The sequence below is a fragment of the Stegastes partitus genome, unplaced genomic scaffold (genome assembly GCF_000690725.1).
Source record: "Stegastes partitus isolate 25-593 unplaced genomic scaffold, Stegastes_partitus-1.0.2 Scaffold1103, whole genome shotgun sequence".
Lineage (NCBI taxonomy): Eukaryota > Metazoa > Chordata > Actinopteri > Pomacentridae > Stegastes > Stegastes partitus.
Window position 1 is genome coordinate 218,395 of NW_007578834.1, and position 20,822 is coordinate 239,216.

General features: G+C 39.9%; 1 protein-coding gene across 3 annotated transcripts in view; it reads right to left on the minus strand.

Annotated features, from left to right (window-relative positions):
- Positions 1–20,822, minus strand: part of clip2 (CAP-GLY domain containing linker protein 2) — a 58,807-nt gene that overhangs the window by 30,575 nt on the left and 7,410 nt on the right. For all 3 annotated transcript variants that reach the window (XM_008296145.1, XM_008296144.1, XM_008296146.1), the window contains exons 3-5: positions 10,790–11,286; positions 3,188–3,312; positions 1,687–1,900 (exon numbers count right to left, since the gene is read on the minus strand). In XM_008296145.1, coding sequence (XP_008294367.1) covers positions 1,687–1,900; positions 3,188–3,312; positions 10,790–11,286 — 836 coding nt within the window. The remainder of the gene's footprint in view (positions 1–1,686; positions 1,901–3,187; positions 3,313–10,789; positions 11,287–20,822) is intronic.

Genomic DNA, 20,822 nt, shown 5'->3' on the forward strand with positions numbered 1-20,822 from the left:
CCTGATAACTCAGAGAAGCCACTCTGGCCGCTGCCAACAATTAAGGGAAGTAAAGGGGGAGTGTTCTCCATCCAGGACCTGGCTCGCAACCAGCAGCTTAAAAAAAATCAATGTGAGATACCCTCCGCTGTCTCGTTCGTTTCAGTTTGTTGCAGGACGTAGGAACCAGCTGTTTGAGTTTTTCTTTCAGTTGCAGGTTTGTCACACAAAATGCAAAGTCAGTGAATCAGAGCCTCGATCTGCAGCAAATGATTAACTGCTCAGCAGATCAGGGAGTGTGTCACCACAAGGAACCGATTCATCACCTCCTCGTTTGAGTTTGTAGGCAGAATATTTCATGAGGGAAAAATGAAACTGAATTATAACCAATTTTTAGACACTGCAAGTGATTTAATAAGAATTAGACTGTTCAAACTTTTTTCTTTTTACTTTTTTTTGACTTGATAAAACACTGATTATAAAGTTTACTGTACTCACTCACTTTCTTTAAAGGAATAATTTGGGGAAATATGCTCATTCTTTCTCTTGCAAGCGGTTAGATGAGGAGATCTGTCTCACATCTCCCAGACAGCAGCTGGTTAGTTTAGCTTAGCATAAATAATAACTCTAATAATTAACTTTCTTTGTATAACGTCTTTTAAAAAAGCAAATGTTGCAAAGTGCTAATTTCAAATAATGAAAACAATTCAATCAACTTTCCGATTTTTTTTCTTCCAACTGCACATTCACATAAAAATGGGTGTTTGATGCATCATTTGCAAAATAAGAACCAATCGTGTGCCGCCTACTTCAGTCAAGAAGGACAGGTTGTAATGATGAAAAGCTATGAGGACTGTAAAGATTTATGAGGGTACAAAGCGCTGCTGCTGCAAATAATGCACGACAGGAATGCTGGTAGAAAAATGTTAATCGTGTAAGTTAATATATTTATTTTTACCTCTCAGTGCAGCAGCTTGTTTCTAATCTGACACATTAGAGCTCTTTAGTTTCTTCCATTTGAACATAATACTAAATGTTTCAGTCTGGCAGCGTCCCACAATGAAGGAAATGAAGAAATCCCTTCAGTTTTTAGCCTAAATAAAGTGAAATTTATGTTACTGATTGAATATTTTCGGCTATAAATACCAATAACTGATCTATTTTGGTGCATTACCAACTGAATGCATGTCGACTCCCATTGCAATGCAGTGTATACGGTGTGCAGGTTTGCAGATGTAACATGTCCTCTTAGCTGAGAATCTTTAATGTTTACAGACTATAAAGTGAGCAGAAAAGTAGAATTGCGAAAGGCCGATTTAAATACGAAACTCTGAACATAACTTCCTCTGGAGCAGGTTAGCTCTGCAGCATCAGTTACCATGGTGACACTGAAACATACCTCGCTAACCCACTAATCTCGCTTCATAGTTCAACCCTCTGCTCTATCTAACGGTGACAAAATCTCCCTGTTAGCATCTCTAAAGTTCACTTATTCTCACCTTGTTTATTTAAGCTATATGTAAAGTGGCAGTTTTATGGAGGTTGCATGCGAAACTATGAAACTTCACGGTGACAAAACAAAAAAACTGTGACTTCAAATGAAGCGTACGGACATGAGAGCGGCATCGAGCTCCTCATCTGACTCCCTGCGAGATGGTAAATGAGCATATTTCCCAACACGACAAGCATGGTCTGCAGTCATCTTACCAGTCCAGCTCGGCTCGGTCGTCCACCCACAGAGGAGGCCACCGAGCTGACTGAACTGATGGAGGAGCTGCTGGGGCTGTGGGCCAGAGAGGACACCCCCATGGCCACCCGCTTGCTCTTCTTGGCCTTGGCCGGGCTGGTGGACGGGAAGCCGATGCGGATCACCTTGTGGATCGGAGCGAACAGGCCAAACTTGGGAAGACACTGAAAGTATCTGTGGGAAGAAGCAAGAGGTGAGCGATCTGGGACGCGAATAAGTTCATCAGCTACTCCCATTTATGTTTCTATGTGCGGACTGGAGGCCTTTTGGTGGAAAATATTCATCTCCTTTAACCATCTGGGAACATCTGAGTTTCAAACCAGGTGCAAAATTTGCCTCACGGCTCTTTCTGCACCACTAATTAAATGGTTAGTCCGTAAAATCAGCAATAAAACCATGAAACAAAAAGCAACCACTACAGCTGCAGCATTAAGGAGCAAAGAAAAAGCAGCTTTTAATGGCGATTATGTTGGTGTTACATGCACAATGTTGTACGTGCAGAAGCATATATTAATACTGAATCGTAACAGATGATATTTTAGTGAGTTTCCAGTCGTACGACTAAATTAATTCGCAAATAAACCGAAAATCAAATCAGCATTTCAATCATTTCCTAAAAAACAACAAACATTTGCATCTAAAATGTGTGAATTTGCTGCTTTTCTTTGTTTTATATGAAAGGAACATTTCCCAAACAAAACAATTACGCAGTTAATTAGGAACATAATCAGCTCATTAGTCAGTAAAAAAGAGAATTATATGTTGCACTAATAGTAATACTTCTAATTATTCTTGGAATATTTTCGCTAAATATTTATCAAACTATAATTTCTGGAAGATTAACACGGGATTAATGAACATGTTGTTTCTTTATTTCATTGTTTGTTGATGTTTTATTCCTTTAACTAAAGATTGGGACATTATTTAAATATGTGTTGTGTTTACTTTTACTTTATTTCCATACCTACATCTATCCCTACTTTCCTCTTCTTCCTGGCTGCTTCACATCCATGCAAACAGTCCTGGTATAAACTATAAATGGATGCCGTTTAACAAAATTGTGTCAGTGCTCTGTGCTACTTTTTGCAACTCTTTTATTTTTTCCCCATTTCTGTGTCTTTGGCCCTAAATGAAAGCAGCGCTCCAAAATGTCTGCAACCACATTTCACCCATTTTGAACAGTTTTTCCCATTACACACAACAGTATCATGCTCTGGAATAAAACAAATGGGAATCTGAACAAACAAAAACAAAAAACACATATGAAGGGGGAAGACATGACCAGCAGCTCCGGGCTCGAGGACTTGGGTCGGAGTAATTTCATGGACAAACAGATGAAAGAACAAACAGCTGAGCAGATGGATCCGCAGCTCTCAGCTTGATTTCCTTTTAGGGGAAAAAGTAAAGGAATTTGGGGGAGTCTGAAGCATAGGAAGCGCGTTTATGTGTGTGTTTGTGTACCTTGTACCAGCGACTGCGCCGTCGTTCTTCCCCAGAGGCTCGTCCAGCTCGACCCCGCACCACTCACCCTTGGCGAAGTCCGTCTCTCCCATATAACGAATGACTCCCATCTTAGAGCCTCCAACCTGACAACAACAACAAGAGGAGGACAGTTTAATTAAAAGAACAAAGAAAATTACAAGCATTATATTAAGTTGCAGGGAAAGGATAATCAGCACTGGGTTTAGCTTATTAGTCATCCTTAACTCAAGTCAAATTAGTTTTGACACCACTGTGGTAGATCATAGTTTGGTTACAGTGGATTCTGATCACTTTTGCATACTTTACTGCATTGTAGCTTTCATTTCATATGATGAAACTGCTATTTTTGTCATCAAACCGCATGTAATCACCCACCATGACCAAGTGAATGGATGGTTTGAGACATTTTTGCAAATTTATTGAAAGTCAAATGCTGAAATCTCTTATTTATTTTATACTAATAGTGGTATGTTTGTAGGGGGGACAGGTAACTACAGGTGAAATTAGATAATTTCTTTCTTAAAAAAAAAAAAGGTATGAGTCACAGTTTGTTTGTCCACCAAAGAGCACTGACAAACTATTTTTTTCAGCTGTAAATTACCTGCTTAATGGATATCCTTAACACTCTAAACCCCAAAAGCTTACAGCAGATTGAAAAGGCATGCTATATTTCAAAATTTGTGAAAACCAAAATAAAATAAAATTACTGCATAAACAGAGAAAATTGTCAGATTTTTAATTTTAACTTTTTTAACTTTTCTACAGTTCTTGAACTAATCTTGTATTCTGTAAAAATTAAACAAATCTAAGCTTAAAATTCAAAAATGTAATCAAAATCAATTAATTCAACGTTTCTTTAAAAAAAAACACACACACACACACTGGATCGATAAAATTAACAGAGAATGATTCAAAAAATGGCATATAGATGAACAAATTGCGAGCAAGGTGTTGGAAGATACATTTAGCTCAGTGAAACATCTTTAGAGAGTTAAAGTGTGCAGAATGGTGGGGAAAATGCAGAATTTGTAAAAGAATGCAAGCAGCAAAATATCTTTATTAAGTAGTGTCGCCATTTTTCTCCAGCATTGGTAACACCTGTGGAGATTTTTTCAATTTTTGTAAAATAAATAATCAAAGAAATTCAACTTTTGTTTTTGTCTTCTTTTTTTTTAGATTTGCAAATATAATATTGCACAAAAGACATGTTTGAGTTCTCTCTGTTTCTAGTCATGGTTGTACTGTTTCCACGGAGGTGCAGGACTACATGCTGCAGTGAAAAACGGAGCCACAGTGAGTGAAAAATATGACAGGTGCAAAAAACGCTCAGAAACTGCTCTGAGCTCAGAAGGTTAAAACTCATGTCTGTGGTCTGCATAAAAATGTTTGCAACTGTTGCATTAGGTTTATAGAGGAGCATAAATCCAATTTAATTATCAGTATTGTTCTTTAGTCTACCACTCCATGCACAGGATATTTTTCAATTGTTAATGCAATAATTTATGATCATGACAATATGGTTTCTGTATTTTAACTTTTGGACATTCCTTCCTAAAGTGCAGCCAGTAAAAGCATGTCTTTGTGTGTAAACTGGCATCATTTCAATAAGCTCTCAGGTCGGTGTAATTGGCCTTTTTCACAGAAGACACTTCAACATGTTAACATACATGTGTATGTGCATTATTATGTTTATATCAGTTCTTTTCTGTTTTTTTTCTCTTTTATTGAGTATTGTACTTGAATTCTCAATAATGCTTATGTATTATATATGCATTGCTTATTCTGTATTTATATATATAAATGTAGTTTAAGATAAATAAAATAAACTAAACTAAACATGCCACAGTAGAAAATGTACCAGCTGGATTCACTGTCACGGCTCATCACAACAGAATTAAGCCATAAAGGATAATTCTGGTTTATTTCAACCTGTTGTATTTTTTATATATAATGCAGAAAATAGCCACCTGGAGCAGCCATGTTGTTTACTGCATTAAGGATCTCTAACTAAAAACTTTCTGGTGTCTCAAATCAAAATGTCTTCTGTGGAAAAAGCCCTAAAAAATAAGCTGAAACAGTGTTTTCAGTCTTTCTCGCAAAATCCCTCAAATCTGGTCTTCAAAGCGACGAAGAGGAATAATTGCTGCAGTGTATTCAACAACTGAACAATGAACTTATTCTTACCAGACTCACCAATTCTGCCTGCTCAGCTGCGATACGCTGATCTGCCAGCTCGTGTCCCGTTCAGCCGAGCTCACTACACTTTCTTTACGTGTCGGCCAACATGCGCTGGCGCTGGTGAATCTGTGATATATGAGCTGCAATATGCTCATTTTGTCAGCGTTTTGTGGCATGATCCTAGTTGTGCAGGATGTTCAAAATAAGCAGACAAGGCTCTTTTTTTTTTTTTTGCTGTTTGGCACACGACTGTAATTGGCAGAGACGCTGTATTCTGGATGTCTTCCAAGTTTATGCTGCGATTAGAAATACAGGACACATGCAGTGACGTCCTGAGCTAATAAGAGTGGCTTTAAAACGTGCAATTTACAATCTTATAAAGAGAAAAACTGGAAAATCTTCATCTTTGACTTGCATAAACCAAATAATGTTTGGCATTTTTGCTTTATAGATAACTTAAACTTGTTATTCAATCATGTTTCAGCTTATTTTTTTAACCTATAGAAACTTTAAACTCTCTCAGGAAACGTGAGCTCTGCCTCCATAGGAAGTCATCTGTCTCTTGTGATATATTTAGCATCGTCACTTCTCACAGCTCTGAAAAACTGCTTTCCTGTTCGGAAGATGCTCTAAAATCCACACAAAACTGACCCGCACAGCTGCCGAATGTCTTTCACACATGTTGACCACATGTAAGGCCCACGAAAACTCTCCAGTGTGTACAAACGTCCCATTTCCTCAAAGAGGTTCCTCTAAAATGTCATTATACAGATCCAGACTTTTCCTACTACCTGTAATAGATTACATTCTGGGCCTCTGTAACTACACTACTGTGTTCCCATTCACAGGCATTTGTGGAATTAATGTGCAGAATGAACAGATGTGAAAGAGCAGCAGATGTTTTCGCACATCTGCAACATTTATTACCATTAATTTAGCATTTAACAACCATGACCTTTCTCAGAATTTTTAATTTATTGTTTTTGGAGCGCATCCAGGTCACAGATAAAAACATATCTACATCTATATCTACATCTATCTATCTATCTCTATATATATATATATATTACACACTACTTGATTCAGAACGAAGCTGAATGTGAAGACAGATTAAACAGGGTGAGGTGAGTCACTCTTCAGATTTCTATTGTCAAATTAATATTCCCCTCCTGAAGCGACTCTTCTCAAACCGCTGAGGCCAACGAGGAAGTCGTGCCGAGGAACGCTGTGGTGTCACGAGATGTTAAGCTGAGATGGTTTGCCGTCAGCTCGGCTGTGTGATGTCTCAGTGACTCAGTGTCAAAGCGTCAGACAGCCAGTCAGCATCAGTCGCATCCCGACTCCGGTTAGTGCCAAACTCATCCAAACGCCCCGTATAGCAGTCCTGCACGTGTTATAGATAAATCCCTACCTCAAGAATTAAATTAGCTCATCATCCCAGCTAATCTCATCGTGTTCTGATAATGTGTTTTGAGCTGAGTTTGTCAAAGCCCTATGTTAACCCTCTGAACCCATAAACCTGCCAGCTAGTTAAAAGTTAACCAAATCTAAGCTTAAACTTGTGATACTTCATAAAAAATCTCTTTCTCTGTAAAATAAATAATTCAAGAAACATAATTTTGTTTATTTTTTAAGATTTATGAAATTTTAACTGTCATTCTGCACAAATTCTGCCTCTATACAGATGCAGGACTTTAAATTGCAACCAGCAATAAGCCCGCAAGGAATAAAAATGTGACAGGTGCTCAGAGGGTTAAAACAGATCCTGTTTTATCGTCTATTTCATTCTAAATGGGACCATAAATTACAAAATGAACACCATGTGGTATTGAAAGAGACTTAAAACTAGTGGTTCAGACCATAAACTGCTGAGGAAAATGTTTACTGAGTGAATACATCAAGAAAGAAGTAGAGTCATTTTATCACAGACGTCTATAGAAGCAGCTAGAGGAGTCGCCCCCTGCTGGCTGTCAGAAAGAATGCAGGTTTAAGGCTCTTCTACGTCAGATTTACTTTTAAGACCCAGAGGTTTTGTCCACCTTGAGTCTGTGGATCATCTGACTTTCTACCACCATCAAGTGCTAACACGCTACACTACAATGTGAGCATGCAAACAGTAGATAAGTATAAACTCATACAACGACCCATTAAAGGTGATGCAATGCAAACTTTGGCCCAATTTCATTTCCTGGTGCACATTTGTGAATTAAGTCCATGAGTGCTACAACAGTGCATCATCAGTCAGGCTCTAGTTCAAACATCCACAGTCTTGTTGTCCAAGACTTGTCATAAGAATGAATGCAGAAACATTTAGGACCTGTTTTGAAAGCTATTGTGAGCAAACATGCATGCATTGAACACTTGGTCAGACTTGATGAAATTAAATCTGGAAATCATCTGTTTAATTACACCCATTTTGTGCTTCCATAACCGTTCTATGCTGGCGTGAAGGAATTTCCCTGACTGGCAGCTATTTGAGTGGCTTTCAAAACATCCAAATAAACACCAGCCGCATCACATGCAAACCCACTGAGAGAAAACACTCATTTAACCTCCGCTGAGCTCTGCAGCGGCAGAAAAGGCCTCTGGTTAAACAGTAAAGCTGGCGGAGAGGCACTTTTTCTGCTTCCTGCCGGTGCTCGGGTGTCAAAGGTGGCGAGGCGAACGGAGACAGTGATCCTGTATTTAGCCTCCGAGGCTGTTTAGGAAACAGTTCTGCAGTTCTTTTTTTTTTGTTAAATATTCAGAGCAGCATCCTCTCGAGGCAAACTCAAGAACACACATCAGCAAAGCCTGACCTCAGTTCAAGATTACTTCTCAGCAAGAGAGCCGAAGTGTCGAAGAAGCCTCCAGACGGCTCGACGAAACGCACGCAGAAACAAATTACTATCACATAATTCAATACCTAATGGAGATTCTCTTTGTGTCCACAGAGTGTAATCTGAGTTTCACACTTTGTGCTCATTTCACAGAATTTTTGGAGGCAGTGTTGTGTTTCCAGCAGCAGCAGCAGCAGCAGGGCTGTGAGGCGGCTGGATGGCAGCACATCCAAGCCACCGCAGTGAGATGGATTACACAGGAGAGGCTTAGCAAATAGATGGATTCGCTGATCAATGTGTCAGCAGTTGGGCTTCTCCCAAGTGCTGAAAGTAATCCGGAGTGATTTACAATATTGACCAGTAGGAAGGCCGTTCGAGCTCCTCGCTTCTGACTGCACAGGATCTGATGTAACTGTCCCCTGTGCCCATCAGTAAATGGAAAGCTATGTGACCTGGGGCCAGTATTTCCATGCACCGAACGCCGCGTCAATAAGGAAATACACAAAACGCAGATAAAAAAAAAAAAACAAAAAAAATATCTCCGTTTGGACCAGCTTACGTGCAACAACAAGCTATGGGATAACGTTTCAACAGAGGTTGGATCAAGGTTGAATTCCAGCACCAGAACCAGAACAATCCTCTAATGTGTCACATTACGACTGCATGAAATTGTAATTAGCCATCCGCTGGGACTCAATCACATCCAGCTACCACGGATTATGTTAAAGTCAAATAATTACGAAAAATCCAGTTCAACATCATAAATTTTAATTGCCAGATTTACTTTGGCTGTGAAATTATTTATGTTCTCATTTGTCACAGAGCTGGAAAAGAAAGTCGGCATCTTTCTCCGTAGTTAGTCTCCACAAACCTGCACTAGAAAATGATGGATGGATGAAACGTTTGGATCGCTCATGATACCCCAAGTTTCCATTGTGGTGCAAATTTCCAGAAGGAACATCTGTGATAAAGCTGCAAAGTGGATAAATGTTCCTTCTTCTTGGAATGCTGACATGTAAACAGTCTGGTTTCTTATAAAATATACTCTGCTAAACACCTGTAAAATGGACCGTTTCTGCAGTCTTTGAGATTCTCTTGCCTCTTCAGAGACAGCTTAAATTTCCCTGATTTATTTTGCCAAGAATTAAATTTTAAATATAGGTAAACTGTTTAACAAACCATTTCGAAGGAGCCAAATAATAAGAGACAAGTTAAACATCTGAAGTCCAAATTGACGGCAGGTTGTCTTTATAAAGAATTATCAACCATTTATCAGAGCCAGAAACTATTAAAACAGAAGGAATGTCATGAAACTTAACCAAGTCTGAGCTTCAAGTTGTTTTGTTTCATCAAAACCACTGTATTCTACATTTCTCATTTAAGATTTACCTAAAGAAACAGTTTCCTCCAAGCAAATTCTGTAAAAATCTAAAAATTCCACACTCCTCAGTACAACTAAGAAGCCATCAAGGACCCAGCTGCAACCAACAGTCATGTGACAACAATCCAGGGGCTTTTCAGGTGACCTGCAGGCTGTGTTTAAACAGAACAGAAGCAAATTAAAAATGTAAATAGTGAAATATCTGTACAACGTAGAGCCACCGTTGTTTTTAACTGTTGGTAGCAACTGATTCCAGTTTACTTCATTTCTTGCAAAAACTAAGCATCAAACAATTCCAGCTTTTCTTTTTTTATGTTTTTATGTTTTATTGACATTTTTGAGTTTCAGTGTTTCCATGAGTCTCTTTGCAGGAAGTGCAGTGTAAAACAATTGAAGCCACACCTCATGCTGTGACTTTTTTTTAGCTTCTTTTGTACAAAAAGAAAACTTGCACAGTTCTCAAGAGAAATCTGTCTGATTTATTCTGATTTAAGGATTCTTGAATTGAACAGTGTTTGCTTCCATGCGGGCTTCACATGTGCATGGCAAAATGAGCGAGAAACAGGACAGGAACACTGAAAAGAAAGATTTGGTTGCAAATAGAAAGGAGTTGTTCGAAAATATTTCAGCTAAAAAAAGGATGATGTTGACTAAAAACAGGCATTCTGTCGGCAGCGTCTTTTTCTTGAAGTTGTTGCAAAAATCTATTTTGGATGCCTTCAGCAGCGTTACACAACAGGAGAAAGAATTCAAACAGCTTGTTTAGCTTCTCTACAATTATATTTTCATTCTCAGGGCAGGTGCACTCCAACAAAATCAGTCCAATCACTCAAGAATGATGACTTTTTTCCACACAGAGTTCCTTAAGTCATCCGGTGAACATTTTTGTATGTTTTCATATCACAATATAGAGCATATTGCAGAAAAACTAAATGTCCTAATGTCATTTTTTTCCCAATATCATGCATCCCGGTTTAAAATGGCTTGTTCATTCAAGTCCAAGTTGGAATTCTTTTTCTGTTTCTTTGTTTTTTTGCCATTCAGTTGCTTTCTTATATGGTATTGTAACAACAAACACCAAAACCTTGAATAACCAGCAGAATGAACCTGACATCAGTAAGTTGTTGTGTGTTTGTTTCTTGGTGATAGAAATATGAACTTTAAGAGGAACTTGTGACACATTTTCAGCACAAACTTACTCACCAGAACTCGATCTCCAACTCGAAGATCCTTGTCTCCGCCTTTTTTCACTGATCCGCTGTCGGACATGTTGGACCCCGACTCATTCCCGGTTTTCACAGCGCTGTTGAGCAGCCCCTCTCTGAGCGGCACCACCACCCGCTGGCCACCAGGGGCGCCACCGCCCTGCTGAGTCTGATTCTGGGCTGAGTCGGTGGAGTGGCTGTCGCTCCCCTCACCGACCGGCTGTCGGGTGAGCTTTGAGGGTCGCGTAAAGATGCCCTGCAGGGGCTGGCACTCAAAGTAGCGCACGCCACCCACTGAACCATCGTTTTTGCCAACTAGGTCATTCAGTATCACGCCGGCCCACTGTCCCGGGGCGAACTGGGTCTCCCCTAGGTAGGCGATAACTCCTGGTTTGACACCGTTGACCCAGACCTGTTCGCCCACAGTGTAATCCCCCAAAACATCATCGCCCTCCTCGGAGATTTTAGTCGGTGTGGTGGGCTTGAGTGGGGTGCCTGGGAAAAAAAGAAATGTGTTGTTATTTCCCAAGTTGCAGAGCAGCACAAGTGTTCATAAAACACTTGGGTGACAGAAAAGGAAATGGTCTTTAATGAAATAAAACTAATTTAATTGTTATTAACATCACAGTCCCTGAGATAAACTCCCTTCACTGGTGTGTCAAGTTGTAAACACTGTGCACATTGTGAGGACATCCTCATTCACAGTCCGCCAGAATCGTCTTCACACTATTCATCCCGTCCCACCGCGTCATGCAGGCAGGAAAAAAGGAAAAGAAAAAAAACCCTTGTGTTGCAGCAACATCCAACACAACAGTGCAGTTTGTGCAAGATTAGGCAATACTCTAATTCCTTCTGAAAAGTGGGTCAGAGAGATGGTATCTGTGATGTGGCGGTGATTAACCCCGCCATGCAGCCCTGTGATAGTGCCTGTTTGACACATAGATGAGCTGGATCTCTGGCTTTTTCCACGGCAGCCTGTAAACTGAGCAGGGCACCATTAACAGGCGGTCGGCTGCACCGCGCCGCCAGTAAAAGTGTGTTTATCTGTGTGCAGGAACGGTTAGTGCCCCGACTGTCTCCCCGACACCCTGACGGAGGGCCTGAGGCTTCGAGGGCCTCGACGGCTGCTGCTTTATATACTTTATGCCCCAATTGCTTCCATATGTTGTTACGTGAGACACAAACGAAAACGGGTACAACTTCAAAAGGGCTTTAACTTGATGATACAGTTTGGAAGTTTTTAGGAATGTGTTGCGTCTGGTAGATGGTTATTCTGGGAGAAACTGTGACAATTTTTTTTTCCAAGTGATTAAAGATGATAATATATTGCAGGCTTTCAGCAGAGAAACCTTTTCAAAGGTGCATTTCATTTGCTTTTGTCTGGGAGTGACCCATATCGAGCGTTTTCTGCAGCTGGGACCACAGCTGGATTATGAGCTGCATCCAAAGCACCAGAGATGGTTTAAAAATGCACCTGAGAAACCCTCATGCTAAAAAGATCTGACATTTGTGGTTGAGTTCATTGTCACAATTAACAGACTAAAAGAGAACTCTATAGTGAAGTCTGGACTTAAGATTAGACAGGATCTTTGCATTTATAGATTAGGTTATGTAGGTGGATCGAAAAGTTCAGAGACAGTCGTGAAGGTGTAACATATGCAAGCAGTAACTGTCAAGAGTCAGGATGTTGCGTGACACTTTACTGTGTTACACAAATCTTTGTGTAGCATTTGCAGTTTCTCTGCGGTGCTTAACTTGGACAAGAAAGATTAGATTAGAAAACATGGCATTCTTTGTAAGTCAGCAGTTGAGATGATCCAACTTTCATGTGGAGGATCATCATTGGTGACAAGCGCTGGGTCTGCAGCTACCACTAAGAGAAGAAACAACAGTTTTCACAGCAGAAGAGGCAACGGACTCCAAAGCTGCAACAAGGCGCATCAGGTCTGAGCAGGCCAGAAGCCTGCTTGTTGTTTTATTCAACGTTAACATCACTGTGCACCGTGAATTCGTCCTCAGGGTCAAAGTGTCAACATGGAGTTCTACTGTAGCGTTCTGAGGTGTTTGAGGGAAAACATTCAATGCAAACAACTGAACTGTGGCGCGATGGCGTGTCGATCACAACATGGTGATTACGTACTTTTCTTTTGGGACTAAAACAGATGAAGTCTTTGCTCTCCAACTGAATTTCAAGTAAAAGGGTCACTATTTTGAATCATTCTTACAGATTCAGTGCTAACCACAGACACGTTTACCTAAAAGGGCTTCCAGTGGGGGTTTACAAAAGCTGCAGGAGCACTAGGAACAGTGCATCACCACATAAGAACAAGACTATAACAAGAAGCCAGCTAAATTTAAATCACGTACATTTAGCATTTTGATCAACTCTTATATATACTTCAATCATTTTCCATACAGAGTGTTGACTGACTTCATCAAAAGACACCTTATCATGTGTTGCCAAAGAGATCTTTACGAATATCTGACGCAATTCTGTAAACACAAGTTGAGCCAAAGATGTAAATCTGGACCACTCAAGTGACCCGAAATAGAAATAATACTTTAATTTCCTAATTTCCTTGTCTTCCATTGAACATTTCATTCATTAACTCAAAAAACTAACGAATTACTAAAAACCCATCTTCCACCGACTCCTACTTCAACAATGTCAGAGTTTTCCAGTAATTTGGCACTGTATTTCTGTTCAGTTGCAGGACTTGCAAGAGGCTTTTTTAAACCAAGAATGGTTGATATTGGCGTACTAGCGGCCAGGTTATCCCAACTTTTAGCCCCTTAAACTACATCTTACATCTCCCGTAATACAACTTAATAATAAAGCCTGGTGGATGCTGGAATTTTTTGAGGCAGATACCAACATGCACAAATGTAATAAAGTCAGTCGCTCTTTGTGGGGATAAAAACTATAAAATGGAGCCACTTTTTATAAACTACCTTCAATATCTTCTGAGTTTCATAAGCACTGATATTGGTCTATCTGCCTCTGGGGAGCTGGGAAACAAACCTCTAAAACATGCCACTCAGAAGTATGACTAATCACAAAGTGATGTTTTTGGAGCAGGAAATGCAGGTTGAAGTAATGCAACATGTGATATGTGATCCAGGCCGACGAAAACCCAGCGTGGCATTTAAAACCTGAGCTAACCCATGATTTGGGTTGCTGGGGCAACAGGAGAGCGAGGGTAAAAAGATCCTCGGCAGAAGGAAGACTGGAAACACAGCCCTTACTTTCACTATTGTGCTTGGCCACCTCCCACCACCATCTGAATCCCACTATTCATCAGCTCGGCACAATGAAACCTCCACAGCTTCCTCCCGTCCCTCCTCCTCCCAATTATCCCCCCATCTCTCCCTGCTTTGGTCGCACACACCCGGCTTTCTCTGGCTCTTTAGCTCCACTTATTTATGATCATTTTCCACAATGACTATCACCTTCAGGCTCTAACTTGCTCTTTTTTTGTGTGTTTTGTTTTAAATGGGGGTTTATTGGTCGAGTTGGTTGAGGCTCGCGTTGCGTCTTCAGCAGTGGTTGTGGCAGCTGTGTGAGCTGTGACAGATGGAGGGGGGCTGAGCCTGAATGTTTTTCACTTTTGATCAATTTGAGGCTTTCAAGTGTGTCAATGCAGTATCATTTTAGACATTAGCGAGTGAGCGAGAGCATCATGACCTACATTTGATTGGGCAAATCTGCACATTTAGGTTATTACGCCTCCTGCTACAGGCTGCAGGTATTCTGGGGCTTGTTACATCACATGAATTCCCATATGGTGAAAATCCCACTTTTTATGTGCGGTTTGTGGTTGTTATAAACTTGGAAGTTTAAAGTGAAAGCTGTTGAGATTTGGAGAGGTTTACTTCTGCCATTTCTCAAGCTCCGCCACAACTAGTTAGCCTCCCAGTTTTACAAGACAGTAAGTATTTTACTGCGCTGCTATGTTCCAGTGAACAAAACAATAGTCGTCTAGCTCGAACTTTGTGTAGTCCTTCCCCCTTTGCTGCTTCATTCAAAATGAGCAGCTTCTCACAGTCTGTCAGATTTATTTGCTTTCTAGAGCTGCTAACTCTAAAATGCTTCAAAGCTCAACGAACGTTCTGCTGCTGGCTGCAAGACTGAACACAAAAGCCTTCATGCACTCCCAGCATCCAGGGAACTAAAGATCCAATAGATTCATTTTATTTTTGAAGGCAAAGGCAAAAAGAAAAACCCCGGGGGTAACAAAGGGGGCAACCAAAGGGGCCAAAGGTCCCATTAGCTTTGTTCATGTGCCCACAATTCAGAACTCTGTGGAAACACGTGGTAGCTAACATTCAAGGATGGTGAAAACTTAAAAAACTAAATAAATTGATTTAAGACCAGTAAACAAGGACTGAGTGTGTTACTGTGTTTTCATGTCGCCTGTTGTGCTTCAGCTCAAGCTTAGTTCGGCCTGTGCTCACATCTGTTTGCTTCTCTCCTGCTCTCTGTGCTCACATATACTGTAGTGTAATACAATGAAATTCCCAATAAAGCTGTTGTCATTTGTGCATTTTTCTGTCTCTGTTGTCAGGCAATGAAATAAGTATGAAACATGGCCCTTTAAGTCTACATGTCAACCAACAGTCACTTCAGAGCCATTTCCAAGATGCTGCTCTGCACCAATAAACTACTGATTTCATAATTGCAGCATCGTCTGACAAGCTCACCAAACACATGAGGTAAAAACAACGGCGGGGCTGTGAAATCTGCGATATTTCCATGTAAAATTATCACTCAGAAATGAAGTTAGAAGCGATAGAAAAGTCCTGGTCTCACATACACATTCAAATGTGTGTCAGCTGATGTGAGCTCAACAGATCCCTGTCAATCACTAAACCAGGGAGAGTCTTCTAATTTGGGGGACATGAGATTTTCATTGATCTGCTGAAAATGGCCCCAATATAAAATCTTTATCATACTGTTAACTGGACAGCGTTTAAAGAACCTCATTATAGGCATGACATTCAATTTGTCAACATTCACCTCAAGACATTTGAACAGTTTTGAGGTACACAGTTTCTGTCTATTCCTACAATGTCCAAAACATACTTTACATCTTGGGAAGTATGATTTTATCTCCCTCACAGGTGTAACACATCAAGTATATGCAACGTTCCCTAAATGTTCTGGCTTTTAATCCACTTTAGAACCTTTACTATATGTCATCTACTTACTTTCAACAGCCTAAACTAGAAGGTGAACAAATAGCTTCTGCATTTCGTACAGAAAACCTTTGAACGTCAGATTCCAACAAATGGGAAAAACAGTCAGTTTGTCTCCATAAAATGCAACAGCCTGGAAGTACAGCTGAGATATTTCTGCAGCAAAAACCAGCCTCCAAGGTCACTGGAGACGCTGCATCGTGCGAGGTGGCACAGCTCTGTTATTTTCACATCAAAAGCAGCGAGGGGGAAGGCTTGGATACTTTCCTCTATTCACTCCCCGACTACGGCTTCCTCAAGAGGCCGAAACAGTTCTTTAAATTTAGCAAAGTAAACTCTGCCAACTTCCGACACAGTGGCCCCTTCTCACAGTCTTCCCAGCTAAAAAACCAACAAACAGGGGTCTGAGATTTGGAGTAGGAGGCCAGGTCAGTGTTAATACTATCTGGAACAGGAAACTAATCCCACCATGTGCTCACTGAGGCTCCACTCATATATTATCAGTGTTTTACAGCCAACTTGAGGTAGTAAGAAGGACATAATCACAGGCACAAGACATCTTAATAATAAAAGAGGTAGTCTGACTAGAAAACCAGGCAGAGGCACCAAAAACTGGTCATATCTGTAACCTCTGAGCTTATAAATGGTTCTTACATGACCAATGTCCTACCAGAATATCGGGTTGACTTGGTCTCAGCTACTCTGCATGACCTCGGAATTTTAGACTGATGGATTGGGACAAATTTTGAGGTTCGATTTTACTAGCGTGGCAAGGGAATCTGACAAATTGAAGCTAGAGTGTGCGACTTTTACAGATAATGAACATCTGTTGCATTCAAGCCCCTACCACTGGTGCCAAGGAAATCTGTCTGTCTCTCACAGTATACCAGAGTTTTAAATCTGGATTTTCGTGGCGACAGCAACTAAGACTATGGTGGAAAAACCTCAGAGGCATAGAAATGTTTCTGATGCTCCAAATAAAAAAAAGAAACTCAACAATCTGAGGAAGGTTGTATATAATTCATCCATTCATTCTTCATTCTATATTTGGATCCCCATTAGCTTCCACAAGGTGGTTGCTAGTCTTTCTGGGGTCCATTCACAAAACAACATTAAAAATACATCAATTAAAATCACAGAATATCAGTGAGACAGCATTATTTAATATCAACCCAAAGTCAAGACAAGAAAATTTTTGAAAAAAAAATAAAAAATTGTCACAGACTCACAGCACCGAATAAAGAAAATAAAATTCACAACAAAAAAAAAAGTTCCAGAACTGCCATAATCAATTTTAGTTTTAGTGACTTCTTAAAGGAATATCTATTTTTAATCCGTCTAATACTGGTAGGGGGCATGTTCCAAACTGAGACCCCTCTATAAAAAACAGTTCTCATCATAAACTTGGTGACACTAGAAGACCAGTGCTTACTTGGCGTGTCACACACCCATGGCAAAAACCACTATATACTAGTTTATCACCAAAGAACTGAGGTGTGTTTGTCAGGATGACGGCATGCATAAGTAACAAAAGACTAGATTTTAACTTAGCCTCCACAGTCAGCCAAGATAGTCGATTATGCATCTTACACACATTGGCACGGAGACAGCAACAAAGAACTAATCTGGCTGCCCTGTTCTGTGCAATTTGAAGCTAAATAAGACAGCAATCGATGATGAGGACAAACATTAATTAGTGTTGTTGTTACCCTTTGGAGAGCATTGAAGCTTACTGCTACTGGACAGGTTGGTATTGGTAAAATATTTGAAGTAATCTCAGCAGCTATTACGTGTACGTCACAAGCACGAGTCAACAATGTTTGTGCGATCATTGTCAGAAGGGGCAACAAAAGGTCCAGACCGCAGGTTTAACCCTCGGAACCCCAAAACCAACCAACTGGTTTGAAAGGCATGTTCAACACCACAATCACACCATTTATCAGAGCCAGAAACAGTAAAAAAAACAGAAAGAATCACCATATTTTCCACTTTCCAACAGTTCTTGAACTACTCAACTGTGAACCTCTGCTCTTTTTTTCTATAATTTGTTGCATTATAATTATATTTAAGTTCTCTCTATGTCTAGCTATCACTGTACCATTTTCTATAAGGATGCAGGGCTTTATATTGTAGTGAAAAATTTGTCTACGGTGAATTAAAATGTGAATGGAGCAAAGAACACCCACACAGCGCTTGAGGTTTACAGTTTTAAAGATATCTGCACTGCACTACTGATTCATCAAAGCTTCAATTAAAAGGAATAACATAATATTAATAACCTCAGAGGGACTGAAGGGAGGATTTTTTTGTGAGAAAACCTGTGGTACCCTCCATATACTGTGTTTATGCTAAGCTACAGTGTTACTTTTATATATTTACTGTAAAGACACGAGAGTAGAAGCAACATTTAATCTCATTCTGCAAAAAAAAGCATATAAATGTGTCCTACAGTGTTATTCTAATAAAACTTGACCGAGTAGCAATAAAACATTTTGAGTACCTTATTAAAAAGACATCTAATATTCAGTCAGGTATCACTATTCCAGCTGTCTCCTGTCTAGTTCCAACCAATTCAGCATAATTACTTTTTCTGGACATGTAAAACTTGTAGTTATCTGAATCTGGAACATTCAAAACTACACCAGAGATATCTCAAATGTCAGGTCCTGTCTGTAAGTTTGAGATATCTTAAAAAGTGTATTTACGGACGTGGAAATAAAAAGGTTTGCGTTTGAGTCATTCTAATTGCATGTCATGTATCTACAAATAAATTCTGACACGCTATAATTACACCTGTCAAAACAAACGTTTAGGATGCAATGACAGTCTGACAAGTTGGAACCGTAACAATCACACTGTCATTAGGCATAAATGAAACGTGGATATCTGTAAAGAGCATCTCATCACCGACGAAAGACTAAACACTGCATTTAGGACGAGTCAACACACATTCACAGGAGACACAAATGTAATTGGAGATGGTCATTTGAATTGTATCAGCTGTCAAAATTGCTTACTACAGGTTACATCTCCCCCACTGACGCGGTGATGCAGCGTTTCCACAAACAGTTTGGTGGGAAAATAAAGCAGCCCTGGCATTTATCATTACTGTGTGTTTTCTTTAAGTGCACAAACAGGATGTGAGCAAATTAATGAGTTCACATTCAGTGGAAACAAACTGTTTAAAACCACAGGCAGGAATTTGGATGAGCGCTGGTCCCGCATGGGGCAGCTACCTCCAGCAGCAGCTGACAGGCTCCAGGCTGCAACATTAAAGGATTAGCTTTCTGAGCTGCTAATGGACGCTTTCGGGATGATTTCAGACACAATATGAGCTCTTCTGCCTTCCATGTACAGAGGAACAACCTCCAGGCCGAACTCAGACACATAAATGAAAGAGATGTTTGTTTTTTCTCGTTCCAAATGCATTTAAGTGGCTTCAACAAACCAAATAAAGAATCTTGTGCTGACACTGTTTGCCGATATAGTAAAAACTGCAGACTGCTCTTTATGTCACACGACTATTTCACTATCGCCAAAGGAACGATGCAGCTTTTAATTTCTAGTAATTTTTGTAATTTCTGTCAGCAAAAACCTTCTCCACATTTGAACAAATATGACCTAAGAAGGATCAAAGTCACTTGCAGGCAGCTTTGATCTGCAACAGTGAATCCTCTGAACCCCAAAAAAAGTTCCGGGCAGTTTTTTGCTCCGGTCACATTTTTACTCACTGTGGGCTCATTTTTCGCTTCAACATAAAGTCCTGCACCTCTATGGAAACAGAACAGCCATGACTAGAAGTAGAGAGAACTTAAAAATGTCTTGCGTGAGGTATAACAGACTTACAATGGCATAAATCTTTAAAAAGAAAAAAACAAAAGCAGAATTTCTTTGAATATTAATATTTTTAAAATTGAAAAAAAAAAACATCTGGAATCCACGTGTACACCATTTTTCTATGTGCCCACCGGTGTTCCCAATACTGGAGACAAAAATGTTAACTCTATAATATTGTGGATATTTCACTACTTTTTACATTTACTTACTACTTTTACATTTTTACTTACTTACGTTTTAAACGTGCTTCCATACTTGTGTATTCGCTGCTCTGCATGAACACAGCCTGCAGTTCAGCTGAAAAGTCTCTGAATTTTTGCCATGTAACTGTTACTCCCTGCTGAGTCGTTAATGGCTTCATGGTTGCGGAGGGGAGTGGAAATTTTTTTAGTTTTTACAGAATCTGGTTTAAGCAGAAAGTTCAGCTTTGGCAGTTGTTTAACTGATTTTAAAGAAATATCGCAATTTTAAGCTCAGATTTATTTTTTTTCCAGTGAAACAACACAACAGAGATGAGCAGCTCAAAGACCACTGGAAGTTTAAAATCCAACAATTCCTTTTGTTTTTACATTTTTTGTTTTGTGTATCTAGCTCTGATAAATGGTATAATTTTAGTGATTTTTCCTTGTAAAGCTGCCAGCGGTTTGAGGGTTCAGCTATGAAAACTATCTACATGAACACTGATCGCTGTTCACTTTAATCATTTGTTTCAGATTCAGTAAAATCCACATTCGACAAACTTGTAAAGCTGTTGTTTTCCTTCCTCGCTCTCGTGCAATTCCACAATCAGTGCGAACCATGACACACTGGTAGCTGCCTCTGATAAAAGGCCTCCCATACACGCTGATGCTAATGAGAAACAAGCGTACCATCAGCCAGAGAAGGCCGGCTATTCTTCTATTCTGCTCGCTGCAGCTCAGCCAGAAGCTGTAATTTAGCAGAAGCAGAGCTCACATGTGGAGCTGCTGAGATGTGGATGTCATGTGAGCTAAAACTGG